The sequence below is a fragment of the Callithrix jacchus genome, chromosome 8, assembly GCF_049354715.1.
Source record: "Callithrix jacchus isolate 240 chromosome 8, calJac240_pri, whole genome shotgun sequence".
NCBI lineage: Eukaryota > Metazoa > Chordata > Mammalia > Primates > Cebidae > Callithrix > Callithrix jacchus.
This window is the reverse complement of record NC_133509.1, coordinates 41403675-41422248: the sequence shown is the minus strand read 5'-3', so window position 1 is coordinate 41422248 and position 18574 is coordinate 41403675. Positions and strand designations below refer to the sequence as shown.

General features: G+C 37.6%; 1 protein-coding gene across 1 annotated transcript in view; it reads left to right on the top strand.

Moving 5' to 3' along the window:
• The window catches only part of WDR72 (WD repeat domain 72), a 210639-nt gene that overhangs the window by 48734 nt on the left and 143331 nt on the right, over positions 1-18574 (top strand). Inside the window, exons 10-13 of the mRNA XM_009005469.5 lie at positions 3001-3142; positions 3505-3750; positions 7001-7221; positions 9419-9614. Of these exons, the coding sequence (XP_009003717.4) occupies positions 3001-3142; positions 3505-3750; positions 7001-7221; positions 9419-9614 (805 nt within the window). The remainder of the gene's footprint in view (positions 1-3000; positions 3143-3504; positions 3751-7000; positions 7222-9418; positions 9615-18574) is intronic.

Genomic DNA, 18574 nt, shown 5'->3' with positions numbered 1-18574 from the left:
CCAATAATACTTGTTTAAACAACCATAGCTGTTTCTGTATCTTAAAATCGAGAAATGCCTAGAAACCAGTGAAATAAGAATAGAGTATTTGGAAACTGGAAAAAGCTGATCTTCCTGTCCTTACTTGCCTTTTGTCTAGCGCACAAAGTCAGACTTTCTTCCCCTTATTCAAGCCTCACCAGTGTTCACTAAATATAAGAGTTCCCAATCTCTCTTGAAGTCACCAGGTAATGAAGGCATTGTGGTAGGATGAGATGAATTTGATACATGCAGTGAGCTTAGACAGTACCGCTCTGTAAACAGGTAGTATTGTCCAGACTCATTTTTTGGAGTTATACCACAGAATTAAATCTCCAGGGTTGACAGTAACCGGTTCTCAGAGTTACTGTTTGTAATGCTCATGAACATTATCTGCTGATGGAGTTGCAGTGGTGAGAATGGGGATTCATCTTTCCTGCCAGTAGCTGCATAGGGTCTCCCTGGTTTCAAATAATAGCTGGTAATTGCTGAGGCCTGTGGTGCAGGGGTCCTGGCTGTTGAGATAAGGAACTGGGCTTCCCAGGGTCTCAGCCACAGAGTAAGGCTGCTGTGCTGAGGTGGGAATAGCTGGGATAAAAACAGCCTAAGAATCACAAATAAAAAATGTGTGTGCATGAACTAAGAGTACTGATGTTGATGATGATGATAAACAACTTTGTTTCAGTCCTTATTATTGTCAAACATACAAACAACCTCATTTCTTTAGTTGCCACCAAGATCCCATTTTGAAACTGATGTTCGGAGAGGTGAATTCCCAGGATTTGAACTCAAGTGGTTTAGTCCAAATCTGGTAATGGATTTTGGAGTGAGTTTCTCAATTCTTCTGAGAAAAGAATAACAAGAATTGTTCAAATTAATTGAATAGTGACTAAATGTCAGGGACCATTCTGAGCACCTTATCTTTATCTGCTCATTATTTCTTACACCAATCCCATATATCAGGTGCTTTTGTTAGTCTTCTTTCACAGGTAGGGAAAATGAGACAGTGAGGTGTACCAAATTACCTACAGTAAGTAACGTGCTCTTTTAATAGAGCTGTCAATTGGTAAAGCCAGGATTTGAATCCAGGCAGTTAGCCCAGGGCTTTCAGTTCTAATGGATATGTTTTATTACATCCTGGAGGATGGAGACTCTCATGGACACTGTGATGAAAAATCAGAATTCACATGGTAAGGGACTAGGAAGAGGTTTTTCAGGTGAATAGCAGAACTAGAGGCAACTGTTTGGGAGGAGGAGAAGCGAGGGATCAAGGGGTGAATGTGAGCAGGTGAGAGGCAGCCGTGTGGAAGGTGGAGGCAGCGGGGATGAAAGCAACAGGGAAATTCAACTGCAGAGGCAAAGCACCCGCTGGGAGGAGTTGTGCTGCCACCAACTTGAGTAAGCCACCAGCCTCTTGGAGCTTCCTTTTTAAATTAGAATAACCAGAGAGTTGGAACTATCAGTTCTAAGTGCATACAATGGTAGGAGAGTTTGAGTAGCCAATTTAACCAAATTTTATCAGCACCATTTTCAAAAAGCTATAAAAATCATGGCTGTAAGACACCAAAGTGCCCTCTGAGCCTTACAATAATTTATTTAGAAACTGACTTTATTGGAACCATTTTCCATGATGCTCTTATTTCTTAGGACTACAGGGAATTCATTACACATCTTCATTGGATGACCTTGGACTGGTTTCTTATTTTCTGTCAGAGTTTTCTTATTTTCATATCAGGATAATAACAATGTTACTTATGACATAGCTTTGTTGTGAAGATTAAAGGTAGCTAATTTTGGCCCTTAATTATCGCTAATGAATAGAACTTTTCACTAATATGTCTAAATCCAGACCTTAAAGCGCATTTTGTGACTAGGAAGCATCACTTTTCTGGACTTCTTTGAGTCTACCACCAGCAGTTGGCTTTCTTTTCAGGATGACTTTTATTTCTGCACCAAAGAAAGTTCAGGCTTTGTTTTTGTAATCACTTAAATGATTTTGATCCCTTATGCATAATCTCTATTTTCAGACCTGCCCTGAGAAGGACCGGGGATGCTCTAAGCACATTCACTAGTGAAGGCATAGCTTTAAGGGCACTGGTGCCCACTATTTATATTCTGCTTCAGCAAGATCATAAACTATATATAATGTATATACAATGTTAAAAATCATACATAATATTATGTATAACATTATATATGTACACACATACACATTATAAATTATGAAATCATTTTCCTTTGTGGCCACTTGAGAAATCTGAAATCAAGTATATTTAATCTAAAAAATAGTCAACAAAAAGTGGGAAACATATTAACAACATACAATTACTATATAAATATTAGTTGCTGTTTTAGCTGACCATTAGAACTACACAGGAACTATTGTATAACAGTTACAATTATATCTATTCGGGACCTGGGTTCCTGAATTAGAATTACGGAGTCAAAGCCCATTGCTACCTCTAATCGCCTTAGACAGATCAATCTCTTCCCTTCAAGTTTTCTTGTCTGTAAAATGAAAACAACGCTGGTACCAATTTTATAAGGTTATTGTGAGGATTATTGAACTGAATATGTAGAAAGGCTCTTGCAGTAATGTGTACACATAGAGGCATGTGTGTGTGTGTGTGTGTGTGTATATATATATATGTATGTATGTATATATGTATATATATGTATACAAATATACGTATATATACACACACACACACACATATACACACACACACACATACACACAAATAACATGGTCAGTAAATGTTAAATACTCTTACTAACTTTCTGAAGTCTATGACTTTGCTTCTTGTTTTATAAAGCCTCTTTAGTCCTAGATCACAGATTACTTCTTTGAAATTTTGAAACAGTGGGAAATAAATTGAAAAGACTTCAGTTATTAAGTGTTCTTTCTGTCTAAAAACAGTGGCCATCTCTCCATAGTTAGAATATTTCCTACATAAAAGCTCACTTTTTGTATCGGAACAGAGCTGTCCCTTTGTCATGGGCTACATGAATGAACGGAAAGAGCCTTTTTACAAGGTACTTTTCTCTGGAGAAGTCTCAGGAAGAATTACTTTGTGGCACATCCCTGATGTTCCTGTGTCCAAGTTTGATGGTTCTCCCAGAGGTAAGTCAGTTTCCATTTCTAGTCACATGTCTTCTGAGAACTAATTTGTAATTAACTCATTGGTTCTTCTAAGTTGAGCAATATGGGACCAGAAAGAGGAAAAATTTATTGTGTACTATTATGTATTAAATGACAACATAAAAGCAGGTATAAACACAAAGCTTACAGATCTTATATAGTAACACAACCAATATAATTTATGTTAACATCAATTGAACTTAAGAGATAAATGCTGGCAATATGAATAGGGGATAGACTGTTAAATTGTATTCATATTTTTGAAGGGAGGGTGCCTTGATATTTTCCATGTCTGTGATGCATTGATAAACCAAATTTTCTTTTTGTGTTTGTTTTCTTTTCAGAGATACCAATAACTACCACCTGGACTCTTCAAGATAATTTTGATAAGCATGATACCATGTCGCACAGTATTATTGACTATTTCTCTGGGTTTAAAGATGGGGCAGGAACTGCTCTTGTCACTTCCTCAGAGTATATTCCAAGTCTTGATAAACTAATATGTGGCTGTGAAGATGGGACAATTATCATTACCCAGGCTTTGAATGCTGCCAAAGCAAGACTTCTAGAAGGCAGCTCTTTAGTAAAAGGTCATTGAATTTTATTTGACACTATTTATTTAATTTATCTAAGCTGCAATTTCAACAAGGTACACTAAAGAAGATTTAGAGACCTAAAGAATTTACTGGCATTTGCCAATAAATGTGTACCTATTTTAATGTTAAAGTAAACCATACATGGTTTAAAAAAAAAACTCAAGCAGAAGGTTATACAGTAAGAAATGAGTTTTTCTCCTTACTTGATCTTTCAGTTTCTTTCTTCAAAGGCAATGCTAATACCAGTTTATTTATACTCCTCTTGAAATTTTCTATGTGTATTTAAGGACATACCAAGCATAACAATACACAGTCTTTTAATTATATTGCACAAATAAAAGCATATTCTACATGCTTTACCCAAATGTTTTTAAACAAATCTAAATAAAATATTTCGGAGTGCATTCTTTATGAGCTGACTTTAAATAATTAGTAATAATCTAACTTTAATTTCCTATTAATTTGTATGTAGGTTTTCTAGATTTTAGCTACCATGGACAATGAGGAATTGATTATCATTGTATATATATATACAGGCATATCTATATATTAATTCCTAAGAGTAGAATCACTAAATCAACATTTGTTTGCATTTTTGAGAATATATCTAAAATATTCTGTAAAGAACTTTCATCAATATGCATGCATTTTCACTAATAGCCTATAAAAATGGCTTTCTCCCCAAACTTTACCATCTTTGTATGCTATTAAATTTTTTAATCTTTCCTAATCAGAAGAAAAAGAGTGTCTTTCTGTTTAGTCTATATGTCTTTGTGAATGAAATGTGTATGTGTGCTTATACAGCTTTCTGCATTTGTGCATTACAACAACAAATACCTATTAAATTCTTATGTAAGGGAAAGAAGTATAGGAGGTGATTGAGATTTAGAATGTGTAGAAAAAAACTGTATACTGTTTTACTGTTAATATTATTTGAGGTGGAGTCTCACTCTGTTGCCCAGGCTGGAGTGCAATGGTGCAATCTCAGCTCACTGCAACTTCTGCCTCCCAGGTTAAAGCGATGCTCCTACCTCGGCCTTCTGAGGAGCTGGGATTACAGGCTCCCGCCACTGCGCCTGGCTAATTTTTGTATTTTTAGTAGAGACGAGGTTTCACCATGTTGGCCAGGCTGGTTTCGAACTCCTGACCTCAGGTGATTTGCCTGCCTAGCTCTCCCAAAGTGCTGGGGATTACAGGTGTGAGCCACTGCGCCTGGCCTACTTTATTATTGTTATATAAAACCTATTAGAGCATAAGGTCCTTAACGGTAAGGACTAAATCTCAATTTTTAAAAATCTTCTTATATTGCCAACTATTGTTCTCAGCTTACTTTGGCCACTTACTAAATGTTACTGACTTACGCTTCAGTGATTGACTGAAGTGGAAGAATAAATGGCAGTGAACCAAGGAGAGGTAATGTACTGGTGTACAGCTAAATGGCTGCTGTTAAAAGTTAGTGAAAAAGCGAAGACCTAGCAGTTTTTATCTAAGCTGATTTATCCTAATACCCAGAAAGCAAGATGAAGCCACATTTGACTTCCAGCATCTGAATGAGCACTCATCCTGGTTTGTTAGGAGATACAAAGTGAGGATATCCTGATGGAATAGAAGTTTCTGAAGTATAATCATAATTCTTAGATGAGGTTTATTTTTAATTTGAATAAAGGGAGTTTATGGTTTATGAATTTGGGGGAGTTTAGCTAATGATGAAGGAAGAAGCAGTGTGGCTAGGGGAGGAGTCACCCCTTAGCACAGTAGTGTGTCACTAGTCCTGTGTTCTCATACAGCTATGATTTGAAATGTCCATATGCCTACCAAGTGCCAAGCAGAGTGCTACAAAATTATAGACATTACCTTATTTATTCCACACAACAGTCTTGTCTGAAGTAAGGACTATTATTATCCTAAATTTTCAGATGTAACATCTATGGTTTAGAGGGAAAGGAAACTAGATATGGTGACATATCTAGTAAGTGATAGACCCAGGGGGGATGAAAAAGGCAGATTCATTTAACAGCAGTGCTGCGCTGCACTCTTAAAGATTTTGCTTTGCTTTTACACACTTGGATGCAAGCCACTTAACCTCTCTGAGCCTCAGATGCTTTATCTGTAAAGCAAAGAGGTAGAATTAGGTAATCTCTAACATCTTTCAAAGTAAAAATATTTTCTGAAACTTTTTTTTCTGGTATACTAGACTTAGTTGCTATAATTTGAAGAATGACAGGCTGGGCGAGGTGACTACTGCCTGTAATCTCAGCACTTTGGAAGGACTGAGGCAGGTGGATCCCTTGAGCACAGAAATTTGAGAACAGTGTGAGCATCATGGTGACACCCTGTCCCTCCTAAAAGTACAAAAATTAGCTGGGCATGGTGGCACTCACCTGTGGTCCCAGCTACTAGGGGGCTGAGGCAGAAGGATCCTCCAAGCCCAGGGAATTTGAAGCTACAGTGAGCCATGATCACACTACTGCACTCAGGCCTGAGCAACAGAGTGAGACCCTGCCTCAAAAAAAAAAAAAAAAAGAATGAAAATAAGTAATATTCTGAATTTATTTTTGTAGAGGCAAATAAGCAATATTCTGAACTTATTTTCATGGAGGCAAATGCATGAAGTGTTCACTCTTTTAGAACAGTGTTTACTATTCCATGACACTGGAATTGGTAACTTACTAATATCCTTAAGAATCAGTAAACTATGTTTTCCTTTTCTTTTCTTTTCTTTTTTTTAGACAGAGTCTTGCTCTGTCACCCAGGCTGGAGTGCAGTGGCATAACCTCGGCTCACTGCAACCTCCACCTTCCAGGTTCAAGTGATTCTCCTGCCTCAGACTCCTGAGTAGCTGGGACTACAGGCACAAGCCAACACACCCAGCTAATTTTCGTATTTTTGGTAGAGATGGGGTTTTACCATGTTGGCCAGGCTGGTCTTGAACTTCTGACCTCAAGTGATCTGCCCTTCTCAGCCTCCCAAAGTGCTGATATTACAGGCATGAGCCACTGTGCCTGGCCTAGAATTAATAGACTTTGAACAACTAACTACAGTGCTTCATCAAAAGCATGCTCTGGCTTCTGGTGAGGCACTTGCTTTTTAAGATGATCTAAGGGTGTTCACTAGTTTTCTTAGCCAAGTGCATGCTTTAATTATATGTAATTTCCTTATGTTAAAATGTTATAAAAGAAAATCCTGGGATGATTGTCCAAACAAAAATAACATCTGTATTATTTGGTGTTTCATTGTTTTTCAGATTCTCCCCCTTACAAAGTTCTTAAAGGCCACTACCAAAGTGTCACCTCATTACTTTACCCACATGGTCTTTCTTCAAAATTAGACCAAAGTTGGATGTTGTCAGGCGACCTAGACTCATGTGTCATCTTGTGGGATATCTTTACTGAAGAAATTTTGCATAAATTCTTTTTGGAAGCCGGTCCAGTAACAAGTCTTTTGATGTCACCAGAGAAGTTTAAAGTAAGACAAAGAGTTAAATATAACACATAAATTTGAAAGTTATATCATGTTATAGAATACTTAATAAGACAAGTAAAAATGACCCATATTTCCAAAGAAAAGAAAGCTGTAAGTTCTATGTTCTTATAATACAACTGGATTTTTAATATATTTATTTCTAATATTTCTATATGAATTTTATTATTTTAATTTACATTATACAGATAATGTGGCTCTAAAGCAAAGGTTTAATCAACGCTTAGCTTCATAAAAGCCACTTAATTATTTTTCTTTAAGTACTTAGATCTGTTTTTTTCTCTACTTTTATATCTTAGTTTTTGATGAAATTATCTTTAAAAAATAAAAGTAGTACATACTCAATGCAAAAGCAAGTCAAAATAATCTATAAATTAGAAATTAACTTTTGCCTCCAATAACTTCTGTTTTGCATTGAGCCAAAATCACACCACTGCATTCCAGCCTCTGCAACATAGCAAGACCCTGTCAAAAATTTATTTTTATAAGGATATAGATAGTTACATTTTTCTTCAAATTCTGTGTGTGTGTGTGTGTGTGTGTGTGTGTGTGTGTGTGTATGAGAGAGAGAGAGAGAGAGAGAGAGAGAGAGAGAGAGAGAGAGAGAGAGAGACAGGGTCTCACTGTCACCCTGGCTGGAGTACAGTGACATGATCATGGCTCACTGCAGCCTCAACCTCCTGGGCTCCAGGGATCCTCCTGCCTCAGCCTTCCAAGTAGCTAGGCCTACAGGCATGTGCTGCCACACCCAGCTAATGTTTTTTATTTTTATTTTTGTAGAGATAGGATCTTACTTTGTTACCCAAGCTGGTCTCCAACTCCTGGGTGCAAGGAATCTTCCCACCTCTGCCTCCCAAAGTGCTGTGATTACAGGAGTGAGCCATTGCACCTAGCACATTTTCTTCTTAAATGAATTTTTATTTGCTTATTTATTTATTTATCAGAGAATGAGCTTTAGTAAGCTTGCGAGCATCTACCTTGTGTTGGGCAAAATGAAATAGCTTTAGGTAGAATTTTCTCATGTAATGTCAACTTAAATTCAGCTTTTGTAAAGTCGACTTAAAAAAAAAACACACATGAACAATCAACTTTTGAGTTTCCTCTGTAGTAAAACGACATGGTATCACAAGTAAAATGATTTTTTAAATCAGTTAATATGCTTATAAACATTATTTCTCTATGGTTTATTCCTAACCATAAGATTTGTGTTTATATGTTATGTGGGTATATGCATGTAAGTTTTCTAGAGCACATTGGGCTGCCTATTCTAGTAGCTGTGGAATGGGCAGGTTCTCCAGGAGTTAAAATGGTTGGGGGAAATGACATATGATCCATTCTACAAGTCTAGGCTCCAGATCTATCACACCTGACATTTTGTGATTTTTTTTTTAATTATACAAGAAAACATGTGCCCTGATCTTTCCCCATTGCCACCCCCAGAGAGGTTAATGATGAGTAGTGGGTGTCTCAAGGTTTCCAAACTGAAGCTTTCAACAAAACAGCCAAAAATTCTGGCTAGATCATTAGAAACCACCATGAACAGTAACTGTCCTAACCTGTTCAAGGTAACTACGCGCTGACTTTTTTAAAAGTCTCTCAAGGATTGTTGTCCTGGGAGCCTATTTTTGGTCCTTATGTCTTTGAGGCTATACATTCAGTTGGAGCTATCTAATGCTTACCTCTTTTAGATTGTGTCTACACTGAGTTTCCTGTTTGGATTAGAATCTGTATAGTTCTGGGAACAGCACCAAATCACATTTTGAGGCTTTAAGTGGAAAATATCAGCTCATGATACCCTTGGGCCTAAGCTTGTGTCTACAAATAGCTTCTTTTTGTGGCAACAAATTAGTCCTGGGGTTTATTTTATTCTGCATTATTTCCGACGTCTGCCTCCCTGCCTAAATTTGCTGAGTGATGGTCAAGTCCTTCATTTATCTTGTAAGTAGATCTGTCCTGGATTCATCTCTTGACCTTCCTGAGAATTTGTTGAATTTAAACTCTATTCAGTGTTTAAATTTCCTCTGTAGAGTATGGAAAAGTGCTGTAGGAAGCAGAAATATCCTTTTTGTAAATGGGGCTTTAACAAAATTTTTTATGTTACTGACGGGAGAAAAACAATCTGACTTGATCATAGAGAAAGCATTTGACTATTTACTTACATACGCATGTTGTTTTTTCACAGCTAATGGGTGATCAGATCATTTGCTGTGTGTGCAGTGACCATTCCGTGGCTCTCCTTCACCTTGAGGGAAAGAGTTGCCTCCTGCATGCGCGGAAGCACCTGTTTCCGGTGAAGATGATAAAATGGCACCCGGTTGAGAATTTTTTAATTGTTGGATGTGCAGATGACTCAGTCTATATCTGGGAAATTGAAACAGGTAAATTGAAATTTTACCCCTTTCATTCTTTATATATTTATGATGTGCAAGCATTTGACCAGATGGAAAAAGTTTCAGAGAAGACATGGTGATGACCTCACTTGCTTTAACCTTTGTTTGGGCTGCATTTAATGGCCTCAGTTAAAGGCATGTGTACAAAATAAAACACAATGGCCTAAGTCAGATGCTGACCAATGGATGATTAGCTGACAGGGCAGTGTACAGGAATGAGCCGGATATTTCTGGAAGCTATAAATAAAAACATAAGTTATCTACTTTAATTATTAACAAGAGAGAAATTTAGTGTCCTACTGGTCTCAAATTATCATTAAATTCTGCTTTCTTCAGCATGCTCACCATCTCAGCAACATTTTGAGCTAATTGATGATCAGTAATAATGGAATATAATTAATTATAAAACTCCAAAAAGTTGAGTCAGGGAAACTGAAAACTGAGTGGCTCAATTGAACTTTTGATATCGTAGCATAGAGAATGTAGAGTTTGAACTTTAAAATTAAAAAAAAAGTTACTACATAAGTAAAGATTGAGAGTAATACATTCCAGAAAATGCTGGGAACATATCAAATAAGGTGAGGTAATTAATGAGCGTGAGTCAGGGAAGTTCATTTGAGAGTACATTTCACTGGAACTACAGTATGATTTTTATTGATCAATCAGTGGTGGTTTTATGTTGGGTGTTATTAACAGACTGGATAGTTTATAATATTATATAGTTTAGAGCCATACTTCTCCAAAATAATGGCTATTTTATTTGCATTTCACTATCGTGTGTAAGTGAGGATGACTAATGTACTAGTGTTGAGAGGATGCAACATGATACTGCCTTACATCTGTAACTCGTTTTACAGCTTCCGTGGGCTTTCCTGCTCATTTTCCCATCTGATTCTCACAACTTCTGAGGTAGATCGAGGAAGTATTATTCACCATTTTTATTGATGAGGAATTTGTAGATCCAGTACATAAATGTACAAGGTGTACAACTAGTAAGTGGTGAACCAGTTTGAGGGTCTTGGTTGTTCTTTGCACAATATGCACAAAATTAGGAGAGTTTTAGACTTTTTGATTTGAGCAACAGTTAATTATAACAGATAAAATCGATCCTAAAGCCTGAGCTTGCCTCCAGAACCTGTTAGTGGGATCTTGGGTCAAATTACATTACTTCTTTGCTTGTAAATCTCCTCATCTGTGAAATGGGATAATAATACTGCTTTTCAGGATTAAATGAGCTAATACCTACAATGCTTATAAACAGTACCTGCAGGTGATAAGCCCTTATTAATAGTTGACGATTGTTACTATCAAAGAATGCAGCAAAGTCTCGACTTCTGCTTGTAAAAAATAGGAGCCTGTAAATCATATATGCTTATTAACATGCCCAATTAAATTTTCAATTGTGAACACTTGGTAACTAAACATATTTTTCATGGGTAACACAATCCAGCAAGAAGAAAGAAATACCTGGGCAATGAAGAGAGTTTATGGTCCCCTTTACCCATTGGGATACCTTCAGGCCATGTAACTTTATATTTATGTATTTTTTTGGCAGAGTGGGAAGTAAAGAAGGAAAGCCAAACTGTTAGTACTTCTTGAGATTATATTTATTCCCATTTTGTATTTTAATTTTGTCATTTTCCTTTTATACTCCTTCAAATACATAACCAAATGCTGTAGAAAGTTTGAAAAATAAATATAAAGAAAAACAAATAGTACTATCCTACTAATAAGTGTTATTAATATTTTGATCTCTTTCTGTCAGACAGTTTTCTATGTCAATAAATAGATATTTACTGTATTTTAGTCTATATTGCATTTCAGTCACAGTCCTGGCAGGAAACTGAAGTCCACCTAGATGAGTCAAGTGAAGAGACTTGAATGAAAGGACTAGTTATAGAGGTGTGGGTAGGGATAAGGGACCAGGCAAGGAATGGATGGTGAGGGCCCCGGCACCCAGACACTGGCAACATCAGGAAGCTCTGGCCACCTCTAGGACTGAAGCAAAAAGAGGACAAAACGTAGTTGCTGGAACCCAGTGAGAGTCGAAGCTGAGGAGGAGCAGTTACCCCATGAAGTTACAGAAAAGCAGCAGCTCCTGCCACAGATGCATGACTGGCAGAGAGAGGGGAGGGTTGGAAGAAATTATTTCTTCTTCTGCTGTCACCTCCATTAATTGACTCCACTGTAAGTGAGAGTGGAAGGGCATTCAATTCTAGGCATCAGCCTCCCTGTGCACAAAGAAGGAAGGGCACAGAAGGGTGGGAAAGGACAGAGTGGGCTGTCACATGGACAATAATCCATAGAGTGGTCATTATGGACATACTATACTTTAATTCAGGAATCTCCTACAGCTGGTTATTTACATTATTATCTATAAAACATTTGTTTTAGAATTTCCATGTGAAACAATATGGATAGGCTAAGTGCCAAACTATCCTGTAAGTTGTTCATCTTTTGGTTATCTATATTACTAGTTTAAAAACAATCCCAACTCATCTTAAGATGAGCTTGTAATTGGTGATGGTAGTATGAATGATTCCACCCAGACTTTCACATCTGTGATGTGCCTCTTCACGTTTTTAGACATTCATCCCATTGACTACCTCATTTGAGCTTCACAAGACCCTGTGAAGGTGACTGGTGGCCCAATTTCCCATATCACATTCGTTCCTTTTGAATAAGTTTATGTTGCTCCATTTAGCCTCATGTCTGGTATTGCCTTTGTTGTGTTTTGCCTTTAATCTCAGCAATTTTAATTTTGGTTAAAATTTAGTGAATTACAGTTTATTTTCCCAAGCTGGATTTCAGCTGGCTAAGATGCTTCCATCATGTTTATTGTACTTGATTTCTGTTTTATCCTTTACTTATAAAGGCGAAATGCTCTGAGATCAGGAAGATTTTCTATTTATAGTTTCATAAACTAGGGGGAATAAAACCACCTAAAGCCAAAATGGGCTGAAAAGAGCTCTGTGAGGGTATGGAATATACTTGCTCATGGATGTACCTGGCACATGAATGAATGAATGAATGAACTAATCCGAATGCTCTTTCTTCAGTAGATTGAGTATGAATGAATTCACCTTAATGATGGCCAGTTGTGGCTCTTAGATCACAGCCTCCCAACTGTAAGCAAGTCCTTAGCTTTCTGCTTTAAGTCTCCCCTAAGGTTTCAGAGTTCATGGACGTGTTTCACTTTCTCAGGGGAATGTCTATATTTCCTACTCCAGTCAGTTTTTCTGGGTCTTGCCTTTTAGCTTTGCTATTCTCTCCATAGGGTTCACACTTAGTTCTATGCGTGAACAGATCTATTCCTAGTTTCATTTCTCCAGCACTCTGCCTCCACTAACTACGTGAAGGAGGAATAAATTGACATGAAGGTATTTATCAGATCTTTCAGCACTAGAGCAATTCCACAGCCCGCAGAGAGAAAATAGGAGGTGCCAGTGGGATAAGAGTTTTGAGGAAAGGGGCCTGAAAAGAAATAGCAGGAAAAGGGGCTTGAAGCCAAAAGTCATTATTTCTCAACTTGCCAAAATTCAGCCTTGGTGGGAGCTTGGGAAGTATGAGGTATAGCATAAGTCTCTGTGCCACCCTTCCTTGATTATAGAGGACAGGATGTGAAGCCTCTTCCATTTTCCACAAACACTTTATAACACCCTATGCTCACTTTACTTATGAGTCTCTTTGGCAGAATACACAAGCATATTCTAGAGTTATGTGCCACTGTGCCTATTTTATCTTGGACTGATAAGGGATGTTTCTTTCTGTGCTAGGTGGCATAGTCAGATGCATGGCAGGGTAAGCTTACAGATCATAGGTGGGCACACTCATCTCTTGGAAGTGGCAAACAACTGAGGTCAAGAAGTGTTTGTATGACACTGAGGGCCCTCGTCCTCTGGCTAAAAATGTAGTACTGCCAGGTTAGGAGTGATGAGGGCATCTAGTTTTGCTTATTGATTTGCCAGATGTCCCATGATGTGTAGGCCTGATTAGGAAAGGAAACTATTGCAGATGTCATTTTGATTAATATTTGGGCTCCCACAGTGTCTTTGGCACTGACCACTCTGGGCGGCTCAGTTGCCCTCATTGCTGTGAGACACAATAGGGATAATAATGCATTACCGATTTTATTTTCCCTAAAATACACACCAGAAATAAATCTTAGCTCTGAGCTAATTATTCTTTTAAGAATTGAACTTAACATAATTCTGAGTACTACTCTTTTCACAGCAATGTATTTACATAGCAGATAATTTGTGTAATAAATTTCTTTTGTGTTATTAATGGGACTTTCTACTGAAGGTCTTCTGTTAAGTGTACAGGCTATGTTGGGAAATACAACATACTAAGCAACTGCGTTTTTTGTGTGTGGGACAATGAAAATGTGTTTGTTTAAAAATAAGGCTTTAAAAATGTATCTCAAGAAGGATCAGAAGCATTGTTTGCTGTAGGCGGCTGGATAGTAGACATTTTCTGCTTTGTGGTCCATGGGATCTTTGCTGCAGCCACTGAACTCTGCTATTGCAGTAGAAGAGAGTCCACAGACACTATTTAAGGAGGGGGTGAGGCTATGTTCCAATAAAACTTTATTTACAACAAGCAGTGGGCTGGATGACCTGTATCTATAATTTACAGACCCCTGAGATTGAGAATTGTTCTTTTTAAAGACACCGTTTCCATAATGACTCATTCTTAAAGCAGCATAAAATGTTCAATCTGTTATACCTCACTGTCTGTAACCAGGATGGGTATAGTTATACCCATTTCACTTGTGAGGAAATGGAAAACAGAAAGGTTTTGTGAGTCAGAAGGTCCCCAGCGTAGGCTCTGGCACAGGCACTAGATTATATGTCTCCTTCTTCCATTCTGGTGTGTTCTTCACTTATCGTGCAATAGGAACACCTCTTGCAGATGGAGTTCAGGCTTTTGAGACTGTCAAGCAGGGAATTAGATAAGAACAGCTCTGAAAAGAACGGAGATGACTGCTGGGAAACCTGCTACAAGTTCTCGTGAAAGAGAGGGTCTCTGGATGTCTCTCAGAGCTTGGCTTCAAGTTTACACATAGTTCTAACAGCTCTGGTCATCTGATTTTTCAGATGACAGATTAGCTGCAGCAAATTACAAGTGGGGAGACTGTTCATGGTGGGCACTCTAAGAGCAAAAGCCAAAGCTGATGGGAAGGGAGGAGAAGCAAAAGCTATGTGTCACTGCTCAGGGCTGTCTTTCTTGTGCTCATAGGAAGATATGTGCCAAAATATAAAAATGCTGAAATAGTTTCCCCTACTCAGTAAGCTCCTACAGATCTCTGTACAGACCATGGGAAGCTGCCAGTCCACATCCTGTGACTCATGTTGGAGAACTGGGCTTGCTTCTTCCCTGGTACTGCTGGGCTCCAGGAGGACTATTCGAAAGTATTGTATTCACGGTGGATTCCAGACCTAAGGGCATCTCAGAAGCAGCTTGGGGGCTGGGTTCAGGGAACTGAAGTCTTTGACCAATTAGTAGAAATCAGCATCTATGGGAATCTATTTTTGTTCATTTCTTTAGTTCCTGCTCAGGTAATGTGGGCTGTGTAACGCTGAGCAGAAAGCCTCATGACTACAGCGTGGCATGAGAACCCAGCCTCTGATTATGACATGGTTTCTGTGGGAAAACACACTCCAAGTTTTAAAACAAGCACTTTTAATACAAAGCATTGAAACAAAACCTATTCATAAGAAATTAAGGAAATAAGGAAGAAGATATGTTTCAGAGTTATTTTTACCACAGATGTTAAATTTTCTTTTTTTTTCCTTGCCAGCAGGAAGTCAAAACGTCTATCTTTTTCTTCCTAGAATTAGTAGTAGTTACCTGGAAAATTAATCAATCCATAATACTGCCAAGTAGAATATATGTTCTTCCATGGTTTCAAAGTGCTGAGGCTTAGAAATAACTAATTTAAAAAGTTTTTGAAAAAAAAAAGAAAAGGATAAAAAATTAAAAAATGAGTTTTGTCAACCAACAGCTAATAGCTCATGTTTTTAGAAAATAATCGGTGTTTAATATTCTCCTATAGGTTTGAGTTTGCTTTAATAGTTTACAGTGACGGGTATGTAGAATACATGCAAGACACAGTTTTCCAAAAATATAGCCATATTTGCCTCAATAGACTAGAATTGTGTGTTAATTTCCTACTTTGCCATACCAAAATATCATACAAGTTTACTACATGGAGAGGTAATCTGCCAGCCCCCAGGTTTTACTTGGTCACCTTCTTTCATGGTATACGACATCTAGTATTCCTGTACATATAAAATAACATGAAAAAATCACATTAGACCAACTATACCATTCTGAGAAACAACATTGCTTGGTTTTCTCCTCAAGGTCACCACTTTGTAGATATTGGGGCAAAGTTATGTTGTGTTGACAGCCTTGTCAGCATAACCAGTGAACTTCTTTTATTATAGGTAAGTTCAAGGTAGCTTTGGAGTATGCCGCATCCTGCAGGTAATAGTCTCTCTAGTATGTCATTTTCTTGAGGACACGTTATTTTGTTGTGGTAGATTACAGATGGAACCCTCTTGGGATGATTGGTTTTAGAAAAGAAAAATAGGATACATTAAAGTATAGGGCGGGATTTTCCTTGTATCACCTTTTCCAGGCCTCTTTCTTCTTTATTATAATAATTATTGATATTATTACTCAACATATATTTTTTGTTTACTGCCAATTTTTTGAATCTTTCTTTCTCCTTTGCCCTAGTTATCACAGCTACACTGTAATTTTTGATTTTGATTCATGCAATATTTTGTGTGCACGTTTGCATGCATAAGCATGCACTTTTGTATATGAACTTTGCAGTTTAGCTACGAAATATTTAAACAATTATCAAAATTTGATCTCTTGAGTAGGTGGCAATGCCAAGAGGGGTTATGTACATGAGCTCTGGCGGTAGTCAGATTGCCTGGGTTTGAATTCTTGTTTCATTCTTTTTGTTGTATATTACATAAATCAAGTTTGAACTCCTCAAAACACCATCTCTTAATTGCAGCTAGTGCTGAATAAATATGAACTATTGTTTATTTATTTTTATTTATATTTTTGAGAAGGAGTCTTGCTCATTCGCCAGGCTGGAGTGCAGTGGTGCAATCTCAGCTCACTGCAACCTCCATCTCCAAGGACCAAGCGATTCCACTGCCTCAGCCTCCTGAGTAGCTCGCACTATGGGCGTGCACCACCACACCCAGCTAATTTTTGTGTTTTCATAGAGACAGGGTTTCACCATGTTTGCCAGGATGGTCTCAATCTCCTGACCTTGTGATCCACCCGCCTCAGCCTACCAAAGTGCTGGGAATACATGCGTGAGCCACCGCGCTGGGCCAACTATTGTTTATTTTAAATCCTTCATGAATTACTGTACTAGTTTGTACTAAGATTTCACTATTCCTGACTCCTTAACTTCCTCTCTCCATTCTAGTTGTTCTCAACAATTATTTCCTGTTATGATGAAATGCATACCACTGCGAAGGACACTAGAATTATTCCTTATGGTTTCCCTTCTTAAAGAGCTTTCAGTATAATCAGGGAAAACTTGTACCTTTGAAACAATTTGTAACATATAAAGGAACATATAAGAAAGTGGTACATGGAATATACTCAAGTCCCCAAATGTACTGATGAGTGGTCCTGTGGGGAGCACTTTATGACTTGTTCCCATAGCACAATGCACTTGCCCTCTCATACTTACACTTTTGGGGTTAACATCTGTCTTTCTCACTAAACTAAAAACATCTTGAGGGCAAGAATTATGCCTGTCTTGTTCACTGTTTTATTTCTAGGAGCTTAAATGGCACCTGATACATCGGAAGAACTCAACAAATATTTATTGAATAAAAAAATATTTAGTTTCCATGAGCACAAATAATGGCACATAATTAATTATTCACCTTTCATATGTCAAACTAATACTATTGCCCAGTGTTCAAAGACAGAAGATTTTATCACCGTTAACATGTGCAGTCTTTGGCAATTCCCTAAATTGACCAGAGCCCTAGTTTCTTCATGGTAAAGATGAAGACACTTAACACACAATGTTTGCAGGAAAGATATTTGAAGTTACTGTATGTGGAATATTGGCTTTTATTTTTGTTAAGTATCAGTCTCTGTCTCTGTCTCTGTCTCTGTCTCTGTTTCTCTCTCTCTCTCTCTCTGTAAATGTTTGCTGTAATAAAAAAGAAACCTGAGCAGCAAAAGAAAAAAAATAGATGAATTGAAGCTTACACAAGTTAAAAACTTTTCTGTATCAAAGGTCATTATCAAGAATCTGAGAAGATAGTCTATAGAATGGGGAAAGTAATTTGCAAATTATACATCTGTTAATGGTCTAATATTCAGAATATATAAGGAACTCTTATGGCACAGCAACAAAAGACAAGTCACTCAATTTTGCAAAGGACATAGGGCTGGGCACGGTAGCTCATGCCTATAATTTCAGCATTGGGAGGCTGAGGTGGGAGGATCACTTCAGTCCAAGTATTTGAGACAAGATTGAGCATCATAGTGAGATCCCACCTCTACAAAAAATAAAAACAGTACCCAGTGGTACATGGCAGTGTTCCCAGCTATTCTGTTGGCCAAGGTGGGAGGATCACTTGAGCTGGGGAGGTTGAGGCTACAGTGAGCTGTAATTGTGCCACTGTGCTCCAGTCTGGGTGACAGAATGAGACCCAATAAAGGTTATCAACATCATTATTCTTCAGGGAAATGCAAATCAAAATCATGATTAAATACCACTTCATATTTACTAGAATACTTACAATTAAAAAAGTGGAAAACAAAGAGTATTAGCAAAAATGGGGAAAACAGGAACTCTTGTACATTGCTGGTGGGAATATAAAATGGTGCCATCACTGTAGAAAACCATATGACATTTCCTCAAAAAGTTAAAAACAGTTACCAAATGA